The 15312-nt window shown below is 40.4% G+C and overlaps 1 protein-coding gene across 1 annotated transcript; it reads right to left on the reverse strand.

Moving 5' to 3' along the window:
* Window positions 1-3019: 3019 nt before the first annotated feature.
* LOC112191668 (60S acidic ribosomal protein P2B) lies at window positions 3020-4723 on the reverse strand. The gene is made up of 4 exons (XM_024331058.2): window positions 4596-4723; window positions 4383-4472; window positions 3560-3783; window positions 3020-3216 (listed from the first exon to the last, which is right to left on the reverse strand). The coding sequence occupies exons 2-4, from the start codon at window positions 4468-4470 to the stop codon at window positions 3190-3192; spliced, it is 339 nt and encodes a 112-aa protein (XP_024186826.1). The 5' UTR covers window positions 4471-4472; window positions 4596-4723; the 3' UTR covers window positions 3020-3189.
* Between the last annotated feature and the right edge of the window lie 10589 nt (window positions 4724-15312).

The raw sequence follows: 15312 nt of genomic DNA on the forward strand, positions 1-15312 counted from the left end.
CTCTACACTTAACAAAAAAAACATAATGTTCAACTCTTTATACTTTCACCCATTATATTACACCATTATGACAGTAAACATTTACAATAAGACTCTAAAGGCATGTTTGTTAAGAGGGATTGAATGATATTGGACAGGCTTATCTAATATAACAAGAGTTATCCCATATTTGCCAACAACAAGGACACTATTAAATGAGGCTGTGTAGTTCCCAAAATGAGCCCAACGCCTTCTAACGTAGCGATCCCAAAACTCATCGGACTGTGAAAGAAAGTCTTGTACAACGCTGAACTGTCATTCTTACTTACACCTGAAATTCTATTCTAGCGCTTAAAACACAACTCATCAGAGAGGTTGTCATTGTCAGTCGCCGCCGTGTGTAGATTATCGTAGTTGGTCTTTGATACTGTTGCATTCCTTCCCTCCCCGTTTTATCTTTGCTTTGTTAGTATTTGGGCCTGATTTGAGTCAAGTTGCTACTCATACCCTTTATCGGTTTATCCTAAAATGCAGCACTTAGCCTTTGTTTATGAATTACTCAATAATAAATAATAAATTGGTAAAAAAATTAATATTAATACAAATAGTTCATTTACTCGCCAATATAAATACTAGGGAAAATGATCATTTACCCAATTTCAACAACAAAATTGCCCACTTGCTCTACTAACAGTTTTTTAACCTCATTTACCCAAAACATTCTAAGGAATTATTTTCCTACTACCAATTAATTCTTTTTTTATTCTTTTTATTTATTTTTGGGACTTTTTTGCCCTCTCCTTCTTTCTCACTTAGAGAGAAAAGTCATCCTCCACCTTGCTGTGCTTCACTGACCAGTGGCCGGCCGCGGTCTCCGGCGACCGATGACTGGAATCCGGTGACAGGTCACGAAATCAGGAATCCGGCTGCCGGACTGGTGACCAGATTCCGACATCTGAATTTATTGCCTCCTAATAATACCCGGTAACCATATTATTGCCCCACAATAATCATATTATTGCTCTCCAGTAACCATATTATTGCCTCCATTAATCATATTATTGCCCTCCAGTGAATTGCATAAACTCCCAAAACCAAAATGAATACACTACAGTCACAATTGATCAATTTAAATGCATATTATTGCCCCCAATACTCATATTATTGCCTCGCAATAGACATGTATAACTACTCAATGAAGTTTTTTTTTTCATTCTTCTTTCTTCTTTCCTTATATCCTTTTGCCAAATTTACCAAAAAAAAAAAAAACAGCCCAGAAACTATCTTGATGACATCAGCCCAACACCAAGCCATATCGGAGAAGAAAACGCATTCCGAACCGAATCTGACACAGCAACTATCCAAGCCATATCGGAAGAAGAGGAACCACAGATCTGAGAAGAAGAGGAACCACTAGTGGTTGAAGAAGACGACGCAGCCATGACCCAATCCGAATTCGGTGAACGAAACGCAGTCGGTCCAACCGAGCAGTCGTTGTCGATAGCGGGTCTGGTCTGAGTCAAATGGCAGATGATTATTGGTTTTCGATGGTGGGTCCGGTCTGGGTAGAATGGCAGATGATTCGCTGCTGCTGGGATGCAATCGACGGGCTAAGGTCGGCGTCTGGGCGGTCGAGGTCAGCTTGTACAGGTGAGATCGAGGTCGTCTCTGGCAGCGATGTGCAGGTGGAGTCGTCGCCGATGCTAGGAGATGATCAGGTGGAGTCTTTGCTGGTGGGCTGGAGTCGTCGTTGAGGCCACTGAGATCGCTGGTCGGGCTGGAGTCGTAATCCTTGTCCCTGTTGGCGTCGAGATGGCCAGAGTCAGATGAGCTGATGGAGTCTGGGTCAAATCTGGTGTTTGGGTATGGATATGTGTATGGCGGAGAGAGAGAGTCTGATAGGAGGAGGAGGAGGGAGGAGGGAGGAGGGAGGGAGGGAGGGAGAGAGAGAGAGAGAGGTGTTTGTAGTTTATTAATTAGAAGTTTATTAATTAGATTGGGGTAAAAATGTCACTTGGGTTTAAACTGGGTAAGTGGGAGTAAAAAACTCTCAGTGGGGTAAGTGGACAATTTTTATGTTAAAATTAGGTAAATGGTCACGACCCCAAAATTAATCTATATTTACACTATTATTGAAAAAAAAGAGCTTGTTCTCCATAACTATTTTTTTTAATTACCGATTTACCTCTTATATATTAAAATAATTTGAATAAAAAATAAGCAATAGAGATAATAATAATAATAATAATAAAACAAATGAATGAATAATCTGATTATCTGAAGGTGGGGAAGCAAAATCAACATTTGAATCACAAAGCAGGCTCTTCTTACGTGAAGGTCAGACAAAATACAGATGAAATTGAGCAGACGAGGAAAGGAAACAAGGGATAGATGGGAGGTGAGTCCCAGCAAGCAGATATTTAATGGGCTAGTAGGAGCCATTCAGTTGAAACTGATGCCCTTCATAGAAAAGGTGAAAGTTGTCCATGATCAAAAGATTCAGAACTAAAGGATGAAGGAGCTGGAGATGGAAAGGCAGAGATAAACCAGACATTTAGAATGGACCATAATATGGATTTGTTTCAACTCCCCAAAGCACAAAAACTAAGTTCAGCATGAATTGGGTCAACGCCTTCTCTAACCAATGGATTCAAATTTACTCACCACCAATGCTTTGGTGATGATACTACCACTCAATACAAAACTGCCATATGTTATAAAACACAGTTATGGTTAATTATAATGTTTTATTAAAAAATAATTTCAATTACTTCTATATGACGTTACAAGTTTTAATAGGATGGTAATATCACCACAAAATAAAAGTGATGAGCAAATTTGAATCCCTTATTTGTTGGGTTCACTAGGAGCAGCCCTAAGAACGCCATCTAGAATCTGAATAGATACGAGCCCTCCCTACTGGAATTCCAAGTCAAAAAGGAACTTCCGACTTCATAATCTTTCTAAGCTATGACATATATAAGCTTTGACCACAAACCACCACCAATTATAAGAGCAATAAACGGAAAACAGCTTCAAGTAGAGATAAGACAGTTTTCATTGAGAATAAATATAGATAGCTAAGTGCATTCAAATCCACAATAACCGCATCATCTTCTACAATAACCAAAAAGTACACTCCAGCAAACAAAAATCTCTATTTAACTTGAATAAGAAAATGGTTCTCAGTACGCACGTATTCCAACCACCCTAGTCAAACAGACTGAAGCCCATATCCTGCAACCAGAAACAAGAGGGAATATAAGAAGAGACTCCAGATGTTGCAAAACATGAGGGGTATTATAAACAATCTGAGTTTGAGACTTATAGACAGCTCATTCAGAGTGTGTCAAAACAAAGGCAAATGGCAAGACTAATGAATGAACAAGATCCTAAAAAAATGCAGTAAGTCCTCTTCTAGCAAAATCGCACATACAACTCACATAATAATGGAAGCTGTTAAACACATTTCATATAACTAGGCCTCATCAGCAAAATGCAAACAACTTTGCTCAGTTTTGAATCCATGTGCTATCACACAAAATGCACAAATATAGATCTTAATAAGATAATAACTTACATCATCAGACTCCTCTTTCTCCTCAACCTTTTCTTCCTTCTTTGCCTCAGCTGCAGCAGGAGCAGCACCAGCAGCAGCAGGGGCAGCCACTGCAACAGCACCTCCACCACCAGATGGAACAGAAGCCAACTTCTCCCTTCCAGAGGCAATAAGCTCTGTTATGTCCTTACCCTGAACTTCCTTGAGAAGAAACTGAAGCCTGTCATCATCTGCTTCAGCACCAACTGTGAAAAAGATGAATGTGTTAGCACTTTGAGCATTAAAACCCGACCCTCTACAGACACAATTCTATCCAATTAACTGAACATATGCATAACAATCTTGAGTTACAATATAGTTATCCCCTCGATTCATTGTGAACAGAAAACCAAATGCAAGGACTCAAAAAAATATTGAGGAAAAAGATAAATTAAAAACACTACCGTACTCAATATGACAGCAATGGCATTATGGGTGATATGTCCTTAAAATGCACACGAACAATGACAGACTCAGACTCAGCAGTTTTAAGAAAAAAACCATTCTAATCCCAAAATAAAATCCTTTAATCCCAAAATTTAGATGTACGCAAAACTTAACATATACAGGAATTAGACCCAATTCATGGTGGTGAATTCGTTTTCAGTCAACTCATTACAAAACGCTACGCTAATAGAACAAACCACTGTTAGAGTCTCAAAATTGAAAAACCACATGGTAAAGTAGGAATACAGAACATGAATTTCGAAATCAACAAAACTAATCGATCAGAAAGACACAAACTTAAGGTATATGTTTAACAATACAATGAGCAAATGAAGCAAACAGAGCCAAAAAAAGGTACCGGCGCCAAGGATGCTCTTGATGTCTTCGGCAGTAGGGCTGGTCTTGCCGCCCAACACAGCCAGCAAATAAGCAGCGATCACCTTCATCTCTGTTTACACGATTTACAAAACTGTTAACATCAATCAGAATCGAACAGAGAGAGAGAGAGAGAGAGAGAGAGAGAGAGATCTATAGATATAAACAGATACAGAGAGAGAGAGAGGGACAGTACTTGAGAGAGAGAGGCTGTGAATCTGCGGAGTATGAAGAAGGGTGTAAGCAGACGGGTGCGAAATGAAGCAACGGAGGCGTGATATAAAGCTTTTATGTTAGGCTGCTAGGGTTTTCTTTACTATTCTAGGGTTTTAATTGGGCTTCGCGGGTTCGGGTTCAGTCCGGGCAGGGTCAGTAATCTTTTACTACGTTGGCCCATTTTAATTGTAAAAGTGCTGGATGGATATTTTTCTTTTTCTTTTCATATATATATATATATATGTTAACGGAAAAACATATTATGTGTTTTCGTCAAAACGACTAACGGAGAGAGAATCAAGGAATCAGCGATTACCATCAATCAGCACAATTACGGATCAATCAGCATTTAATGTCATCATTGTAATTGATATTTTCGTTGTAATTCTCTCTCTATATAAAGGGACTATGAAATGAAATGAGTAGACCAATTCCATTTTACTTTTACACGTTATCAGCACGCTCAGAGCCAATAGCCAAAAGAAAAAAAAACCCTAGTTTTCTAATTTCTTTCTTCTTCTCGTCGAAACCAAAAAAAAAACCTAGCTTCGAAATTTTCGAATTTTTTTTTTTCTCTCTGCCGCCAGCCCACACGTGCCCAGCTTCTGCAACGGCGCTGCCCCCTGCCAGCCTTCGCTCCCTTACCTATCACGCTGCCCAGCCAGATCGTAAGCAAATCCCAGCTGCGCCTTCACCGGCTGCAGATCCCAGCCGCTCCTGCCCTTCACCGGCCACAAATCCCAGCCTCGCATGCCCTTCACAGGCCGCAGCCCACCCGCGCCTGCCCTTCACCAGCAGCCTGCCCAACTGCGCAGCCCAGTTCCCGCCTAGCTCAATCACCGGACAACCCAGGCCCTTCGCGCGCCTAGCTAGCTTTGCAGCCTCCAGCATCGACGTAGCAGCTCTGCCTCGAAGGAGAAAACCAGAGAAGAAGAAGACGAGTGTTCGGTCAAGAAAAAAAAACAAGAGAAGGGACCCGGCCCAGAAAAAAAAAAGGGAAAACATCACAAACCATGCACCAACTATTGACATTTCTACACTTTGGTATACCAACTTCATATATATCACAATGGTATACCAAGTTTGCTCAAATCTTTCACTTTAGTGTACACCGTTAACTTTTCCGTTAAATATCCTCTAGAACAGTTTAAAATAAAAAATTACTTTTCTGTTAACTTTGCATGTAAAAACTTAACGGTGTTAACCTGATATACCAAAATGATGTTGAAATGCAAAGTTCATACACCAATCTGATAGTTTTTCAAAGTTCATACACCAAAGTGTATACTTCATACACTGTTTGTGAAAATATCCCAAAAAAAAAAAAAAAGAGAGAAAAAAGAAGAAGAAAAGGGTGACCCGGCCCAAAGAAGAAGAAAAAAAACAGGCCCTGCAGCCCAGACAGAAAAAAAGGAAAGAAAATAAAAAAGAACAAGGCCCGTGGCCCACTGCTGAAAAGAGAGGAAGCGGCCCAGTTTTTCTCAAGCCTAAAAACATCGCTACGCACGCCTGCATCAACACGCTCGTGCGCTAGGATCGTTTTATTTTCTCAAAACCAAGTATGTTTTATTTATTTATTTATTTTATGCATGCTTTATATTTAATTGTTTATAATTAGAACTTTTGAGCATGTTTAATTAGATAATATTGATTTTTTTTAAGCATGCCTTGTTATTTATGTTTTATATAATTATCTTTAAGCATGATTATATATTTTATTGTTTATGGTTTATTATGAAATTTTGAGCATGTTTTTATTTTATTCACGCTTATATAAATTATGCCTACGCATGCTTTGTATTATGCTATTGTTTACATTTTATTTTATGCATGATATATTATTGCTATTATTATGTGTAGTATATAATTTGTTGTATATTTGTGAAATTTGAGCATGCCATGCAATTTATTTTTATATATGCTATGTTTAAATGTGCTATGGTTATTTTTAGAATGCAACATATACAATCCGCTTTGCCATGATAATGAAAATTCATGCGCATTATACACACACACTTACTGTGATAAAGTATTTTCACATAGCATCGGAAAAAAATGTGACCATTATGAATCTTGGTCTTGGAATGTAATTCATATGTTTGGAAAATAATTCACGTGGATGTCTTTATGACTGCATAATTTATATCTTCCCTCTTGTTTATGTCGATGGCTGATCCAACTTGACCTGAATTTGACATCTTGGACTCAGAAGGACTTGAGTACCATCGTTGGGTTTCCGATATGGAAACTGCCTTTGTGGCAAAAGACTACACTGCCACCATTACCGACCCCAAAGATGATGAACTATCTAATAAGGTGAAAGCAAATGCCTTAATGTTTCTGAGGCGATATATTGATCCTAGCCTACGCTGGGAGTACCTTCAGTTGAAGACACCCAAAGAACTGTGGGATGCCCTTAAGGGACGTTTTGGGAACATTCATGACACTTTGCTCCCAGAACTGGCTATTCAGTGGAATGGAATCCGCTTGCTTGACTACAAAAGGGTCAATGACTTCAGCAAGGACATGTTGCGCTTAAAGGCACGTCTCAATTTCTGTGAAAGATAAATCACAGAAGATGATATGATCTACAAGACTCTTTCCACCTTTCCTACTTCAGCGCTTATACTAGCGGACCAGTATATGTTGGAGTATGACAACAAAAGAATCACAACCTTCAATAAGATGATCAGCCTACTGCAAGTGGCTGAGAGACATAATGAGGTTCTCTTGAACAACAATGCCAGGCCCACTGGGACAAAGAACATTCCCAAGGCTAATTATGGAAAAATGAAAGGTGGTAAGAGCTCCAATGCAAAGGGGTATAGACGTGCTGATCCCTACCCACGTGGCAACAATGCACCACGTGGAAAGGGACATGAGGATCGTGGAAACAAGATGCAAAAGGAAAGAATTGACAATGAACCATGGTATAGGTGTGGATTCATTGGGCATTGGTACAAGAACTGCCAAGCAAACAACAGAGTAGCAGCCAATTATAAGAGGTATAGAGAGTCTAAAGAACAAGAAGCTCACAATATGGAAGAAGGAGGTCATGACCTAGACGTCAACCTTACAATTGCAGACTTCAATGGCAAAGAGGAACTTGCTAAGTCAATAGATGCTCTTAATCTTGACTGATCTGCTTTATTCATTTTATTTTCCAAAGACAGTTGTGAAGGCATAATGCCTCATTTTTAATTAGACTATTCTTGGTCTTAAAGTTTATTTCAATAATGGTTTGACGAATTAGATTTCTGACAAGACCTTGATTTGATTATCGTTGGCTTATTAATAAATTTTGAATTTTATTCTTAAGCACTGAATTTATTCAAATTTATTTACTACACATATTTACATGGTTCGAAATAGCACTATAAAGATGTAAAGCAATACATCTAGAAAAAGAAAAAATTATTTGAATGAAAAGATTATCATTCTACCTAAAATAGAAATGCTCTAAAAAATATGAGATACATTTAAAGTCACTAATGCTCAATATGCACCAATAGCTAATCGAACCTTGTTACGTTTCAAAGATATTCGTGCCAACGGCTATCAAGTAAAAACACAATGTGAGAATGGAACTGAATACCTTTATATTACCTTAATGAATGTGGAAGGAAACGCATTTGAGAGAAACTTATGAGTAAATCTAGCGGACTGTACCTTACTACGATTCGGATAATTGAATCCTATACTATCACCAACAATTAAATGTGGGACACTGACTCATACAGGCTTTGGCATGACTGCCTAGGGCACCCCGGTAATAACATGATGATCCGTATTTTAAAGAACTCATATGGACATCCCTTCTTTCGAGTGAAAAATAAAATGGGACAAAAATTTGTCACACTGCAAGGCGTCGGTCCTAGTACTGCTCAAATGCAGTCATTGCCTTCTGAAGTACCAGAAGCACTACCTTCCTCCCATTATGCCTCATTGACTATTTCAAAGGCACATCACTCGTTTTGCAAAGCCTGCTCTTTAGCAAAAATAGGATTGAGACCTTCCTATGCTAAAGATACAAAACAAAACATTCCATTCTTACAAAGGATACAAGGAGATATATGTGGACCTATCCATCCAGAATGCGGACCATTCAAGTACTTTATGGTTCTAGTGGATGCTTTGACATACTGGTCACATGTCGTTTTATTGTCCACAATGTGGTGACCCGAGAGAGGGGTCCCACAGCACCGCGACCCCGAGCCAATGAGAAACCGACATGTCAAGAATGACATCCCGATGACTCATCCACCCGAAATCGCAAGGCCTTTTTGGTTCAAACTGTTGGTTTACAAAACACTTTCTTGGACAAGTCGTTCTAGCAACCAAGCAACACATTTTCAAAAGCGGAATTTGAAATGGGCTAAGAGTTTTGGGCTTGCAATCGGAGCCCAATTTGGAAAATAAAACAAATCACTAAGTAACTACAAGCTTGGGAGACGCGCTCCAGGGTTACGGGTCTCCCGGAAGATTTATTTTTGTAAACGATAGGAAATAAATAAATAAATAAATAAATAAATAAATAAATAAATTAGTAAGAAAGTAAATAAATAAGTTACTTCGAAATCCAATAATGGACCCAAAACCGTACTTTAGTAAAGACAAAGAGGAATATGCCAAGCCGGGCCATGTGCCTCTCCTTTACGCTTCTCGACCACATGCTCAAAACCTGCACACTGTTATAGGGGTGAGCTTTCGTCCTCGCATGCCCAGTAGGGGCCGACCCAACCATGCTAGGTTTGAAAATAATAATATACTTGAAAATATTTACTATATAATATTGTGCACGTTTCTCGAAAAATACTTTTAATAAGAGGCAACCACAAACATTTATTTTCTTTTATAAAGCATATGCAGTATGCTTCACACAATTTGGAGCTCCGAGATACTTACCTGCCGGCTAATATAAAACAAATCTGTGACCGACCTGGTTCGTCCTGAATTCGAGAACCGGCCAACTACTCTGTAGTACTTCTGACTACAAGTAGCGAAAGTGTCCATTTCCTGGCCCTGAGTCTCCTATGACTGGTTCACTGTCTATACTAATCTTTCCTCGACAAACATAGGAGCACAGCCCCCTCCGGAGGTTCACGGTTATCGACACCGTGGGATCCCTAGGAATCTACGCGTCTAGGTCCCATTCACTTTCAGGTCACAAGTATAAACATACAAGGGTACAGTATCTCAACATGCAAGTCTAGCCTCGGTTTTCGTAATTAGCAATTATCAGTTCTGAAAACACATGTATCACGAGGCATCGACTAATGAACAACCAAGAACGCACTTGCAGGCAACATACTATCTTAGTATAGCATTCCACATATATCGAAAAGCCTCTAACAAGGAAGGGACAGCTCACCCTACCTGGAATTGGAGTGCTCGCCCAAACTTAGCTTCGCTTCCGACTCTCGATACTTCTTCCAATTACATGTGTACACGCTCGAGTCCTTTAACAAAAATTATATCTGATGAGTTATCAATCCAAAATTTCAAATTGTTCAATTCCTTTATAAATTACCAATTTATCTCTAACCAATAATTATTGATAACCATTCCCGAACAATTCACTTAACGTAATAAGCGCATTCGGGATATGGTGATCGTACTTCTTTCCTTAGTGTAATTCGGGTCAACCGAGTTGACATTTATACTTAGTCTTTAAACCTTAAGCAAAAAGATAAATACCAATTACCATTCCCGAATCATTACATTCCTACACTAATTTTGGGATATGGTGCATTAGAGTACTTCGGGCGACCTTGTTTCAAGAATCTAAATTGACTAAATGAAATCCGTTATTTTCATTATCGATTTTTCCTTAACCTTGTTCACAACATAACTCATTTTTCATTAACGGTCCATTCTCATTTATCAATTTCTTTTTATGTCGCATCACATAGTAATTCTATCGAATTTACTATGGACACCCGATACACAATCTAACCGTTTCTGCACACCCACAATTAGTCTCTTCTCAACCATTAACATAACAAAATGTCTTAGCAAACCTTAACCAAAACATTTACTTACAGAACCAGAAACAATCCCAAACCACCATTTCCAATCCAATTTATTACTCTCACAACCATAGATTCACAGTAAGCATGCTCAACATTCAATCAACCAAATCTCCAATTCAAGGTTACAACACCAGGTTATTAACTCATCCAAACAGTCGAAAAGTACCAAAGCACATAACTTCGATTTTTACCTTCAGTGGTACAATTTGCAGGAGCAATGCTACTGACGAAGAACACAGCAACCAGGAGCCTCCCACTTTTCTCGATTATTTCCCAACCTTGCCAAATCTGTGTTCAACATAACTAAGCCTCAATCCACATTCCAGTACTAAAACCGAGTCGAAAGATAAACCAGAACAGATCACGGAAACAGAACCTCGGTGGAGGCCGAGTGTTCCCAAACGCAACTTCTTCAAAAACTTGGTCGAACTCAAAGATTATGTACACCAGCGTGTAGAGAACAAAGAATGGATCGTCTTCTATGTAGCAAGCAAGCCCAGAAGTGCCGGAAAGAGTCGCCGGCGTCGAGGAACATGGCGGAGCCGAAGCCAACCCAGAAATCTAATCAGTCAAAATCGTTCAAATGGAAAAACTAATTGGTCTAACGTGTAGAGAATGATGAGGGGATCGATTTTCATACCACATGCTGTCAATCGGTGGCCGGAGTCGTCGGAATTTGTAGAACTCGCCGGAGGATCTTTAAGCTTTGGATCGTCGATTCTCCTTCCTTGTGTGACGCATCGATGATCCAAAGACACGGGGTTGTCGACGACGGAGTGACGAAGAGAATGGTGCCCGTGCGCTGGCCGGAGATCGGAGAAAATGGAGGAGCAGTGGGGTCGCGAATGTGGTGGTCGCGTGCGGTGGCTGCCGGCGGTGCATGTCGACGGTAAGGCTTGGGTTATGGTCGGGTTTGGGGGCTGCGTCGATTGGTGGAGGCGGTGTGGTGAGATGGTGGCCGGAGCTGGAGTCTCCGGTGGTGGCAGAGGGAAGAAGAGAGAGAGGTCGGGGGAGAAATAGAGTATCGTGGCTGAGAGGAAGAGAGAGGAAGAGTTTTGGGGGTTCTGGGGTATCCAAGTGGCTAACCTTCTATTTATAGTTTAGGTGCGCAAAGACTGTCTTGCCCTTTCGGCAAATTACCCGGAATGCTCTAGCTAACCTCCTTCAGGTTTTCGGTTTTTGTTTCGTTAATCGTTTTTCGTCAATGACGTCTTTAGTCATTTCTCGATTCCATCTTGGGCCCGGAATATGAAATTTCAATAAAGCCCAATTCTTCTTCTTGTTCGGACCAACTTTGATAAATCTTTGTCTCGACAATAATCGTTACTTGTTAGTCGGTCAAGCCCAACTATACTTAAATGGATCGAATCGTAGTTTCGACACGCAAGATAATTTCTCAAATAAATTCCTTCACTTAAATCACCATACAAAAATTTTATTGGCGAAAAATTCACCTTCGAAAATCAACTAAAGTTTTTCAGGGGCTCACACACAAGAAATGCTGCATTTGCAAAACTCCTAGCACAGATTATACCTTTAAGGGCTCACCACCCTGATCACCCTATTAAGTCTATAAGGCTTGATAACGCTGGAGAGTTTTCATCAAAAGCATTTGATGATTATTGCATGTCTAATGGGATCGATGTAGAGCATCCTGTATCCTATGTGCATACACAAAATGGTCTCGTAGAAGCCACCATCAAAAGGCTACAGATGGTGGCTAGGGCATTGGTTATGCGCACCAACCTGCCTATATCTGCATGGGGTTATGCAATATTGCACGCAGCTTTACTTATTCATTTCAGACCCACTGCTAGCCAACCATTTTCTGCGTACCAGTTGGTAACTGGATATGAGCCTGACATTTCACACTTACGCATATTTGGTTGCGCAGTATATGTGCCTATTGCGCCCCCACAGCGCATCAAAATGGGTCCTCAGAGACGATTAAGTATTTATGTTGGATATGAATCCCCAACAATTATCCGCTACTTGGAACCCTTGACAGGCGAACTCTTTACCGCTAGATTTGCAGATTGTCGCTTTGATGAGACAATCTTCCCGTCGTTAGGGGGAGATAGGAAAAAGGATTTTCCAAGGGAACGACAGGAATTGTCGTGGTTTGTCCCCACCCTGTCTCATTTTGATCCCCGCACTTCACAAAGTGAAAGTGAAGTGAAAAGAATAATCGATCTTCAGAACGTAGCAGATTCGATGCCTGATGCGTTTACTGATATCGCAAAAGTGACGAGATCACATATACCAGCTGCAAATGTGCCTGCAAGGTTAGAAGTTCCCAATAAGGGGCATGGTGCCGCAGATAGAGGCACTGCAACCACACTTAGTGGAGGTATGGTTGAGGCCGTGGCTCCCCAAAGGAAGAGGGGGAGGCCACTTGGTTCGATTGACACTCACCTAAGGAAGAAGAGGGGGAGTAAGGCACAAATTGATCCATTAATCATCAATGTAGAGAATCCCTCTCATGAGATTGTCTTTGATTATAGTTATGTCCATGAATCAATACTGGAGGACGCTTCGATGTTTGAAATGATTCCAGAGAACAAAGAAATCTCAATGGATTATGAGAGTGCGTATAAGTTGATAGAAAGATCTTCCATACACATTGATGATGTATTTGCATACACTGTTGCTCAAGAAATCATAGAGCACGATGATATCGAACCACGCTCTGTTGCAGACTGTCAACAAAGAGCAGATTGGCCTAAATGGAAAGAAGCAATCAAAGCAGAATTAGATTCTTTGACAAAGAGACAGGTATTTAGTCCGGTAGTGCTAACCCTACCAAATGTAAAGCTTGTAGGACATAAATGGGTCACTGTCAAAAAAAGTAATAAGAAGAATAAGGTCCTGAGGTACAAGGCTCGCCTTGTGGCGCAAGGTTTCTCACAACGCCCTGGAATTGACTACGAGGAGACATACTCTCCCATAATGGACGTTATAATGTTCCGCTACTTAGTTAGCTTAGTAGTTTCCGAAGGACTGGAAATGCAGCTCATAGATATGGTTACTGCATATCTCTATGGGGATCTTGATTCAGAGAGATATATATATATATATATATATATATATATATGAAAGTGTCTGATGGCCTTACATTACCCAAGTCAAGTGACTCTAAATCACGGAGTGCGTTTGCAATTAGATTGAAACGCTCACTTTATGGATTGAAACAATCCGGGCGAATGTGGTATACCCGTCTAAGTGACTACTTGATTAGGAAGGGATATAAGAACAATCAATTATGCCTCTGCATGTTCATAAAGAAAACAAGTTCCGGATTTGCAATTGTAGCTATACATGTCGATGATATGAACATAATAGGTACTCTTGATGAAATAAGAGAAACCGCGAGCTACTTGAAATCCGAATTTGAGATGAAGGATCTTGGGAAAACTTGATTCTGTCTAGGCCTTGAACTAGAACAACGAGTTTGTGGAATACTAATCCACTAGTCTGCGTATGTCCAAAAGTCAGGCGATTTAATATGGACAAAGCGCATCCTGCTAGCACTCCCATGATCGGTCGAAGTTTGGATGCAAGGAAATATCCATTTCGTCCAAAGGAGGATGATGAAGAGGTGTTGGGAGCTGAAATTCCCTATCTAAATGCAAAAGGCACATTATTGTACTTAGCCCAATGTACTCGACCAGACATTGCATTCTCAGTGAACTTGTTAGCTAGATTTAGCTCAGGGCCAACGCAGCGTCACTGGAATGGTATCAAGAACATTTTTCGATACCTAAAAGGAACCATTGACTTAGGACTGTTCTTTCCCTACAGAGAGACAAGAGGGACCGCAGATGGAACTGAAATCTCTAAAGGAAATGTTGATGGCGAAAGGGCCACTCACTACACCGAAACGCCAAATGACGTTTTGGTTGGTTTTGCTGATGCTGGGTGTTAACGTTAGTGACCGAGGGGGTCTCTAGTTAGCTTTAGAGAGAGAGAGACACAAGATGTATAGTGGTTCGTCTCCCGCCTTAGCGGGAAACTACGTCCACTTGAATGTTACACTAGTGTGTTGAGCCTTGCGGCTCAAGGGGATTACAAAAGATGTAATGGGATGGTGTTTAAGTGGGAGGAGGCATTCCTTTTATAGGTGAAGGAAGCCATCTCCTTTACTTGTTTTTCGATGTGGGACAAGCAACCATACAATTCTAGCTAGTCCAAGAAGCATGTAGAAAGCCATGTTGTGGAGGCATCTTGGCAAGGGCGGGAACGTGGCTTCCCGGCGACGGATTTGTCTCTTCCGGATACCGTTGCGTAGCTTGAACATTGGGCTACAAGATGGATGTCGCGGTTGGGCCTTGCCATGTCTTGTGGATGTCCTAAAGTGGGTGTTACTTATGATTGGTGATGTAGAGAACTAGCTTGCTAATGTAGGTATAAACACTGGGTACCTCTCTAACCCACATAAAAATCATTCCCAAACTGGTTATGTATTTACCATTGAGAACACGGCGATATCTTGGAGATCAACAAAGCAAACCCTTGTGGCTACCTCCTCGAACCACTCAGAGATCATTGCTCTACATGAGGCGGTTTGTGAGTGTATATGGTTAAGAGCTATCATTACACATATTCGAGAGACTAGTAGTTTGAGTTTTACCACTGAAGAGCCTACTTGCATTTATGAAGATAATG

The sequence above is a fragment of the Rosa chinensis genome, chromosome 3, assembly GCF_002994745.2.
Source record: "Rosa chinensis cultivar Old Blush chromosome 3, RchiOBHm-V2, whole genome shotgun sequence".
NCBI classification, from domain to species: domain Eukaryota; kingdom Viridiplantae; phylum Streptophyta; class Magnoliopsida; order Rosales; family Rosaceae; genus Rosa; species Rosa chinensis.

What these genes read in the sequence shown, in the direction of transcription:
- LOC112191668 (XM_024331058.2), bottom strand. Translation starts at nt 4,470, where the DNA reads ATGAAGGTGATCGCTGCTTATTTGCTGGCTGTGTTGGGCGGCAAGACC. An exon ending in CAAGAGCATCCTTGGCGCCG is followed by an intron (nt 3,784 to 4,382) that starts GTACCTTTTTTT and finishes TCTTTTTCACAG; the next exon opens with TTGGTGCTGAAGCAGATGAT. An exon ending in AGAAAGAGGAGTCTGATGAT is followed by an intron (nt 3,217 to 3,559) that starts GTAAGTTATTAT and finishes TTCTGGTTGCAG; the next exon opens with GATATGGGCTTCAGTCTGTT.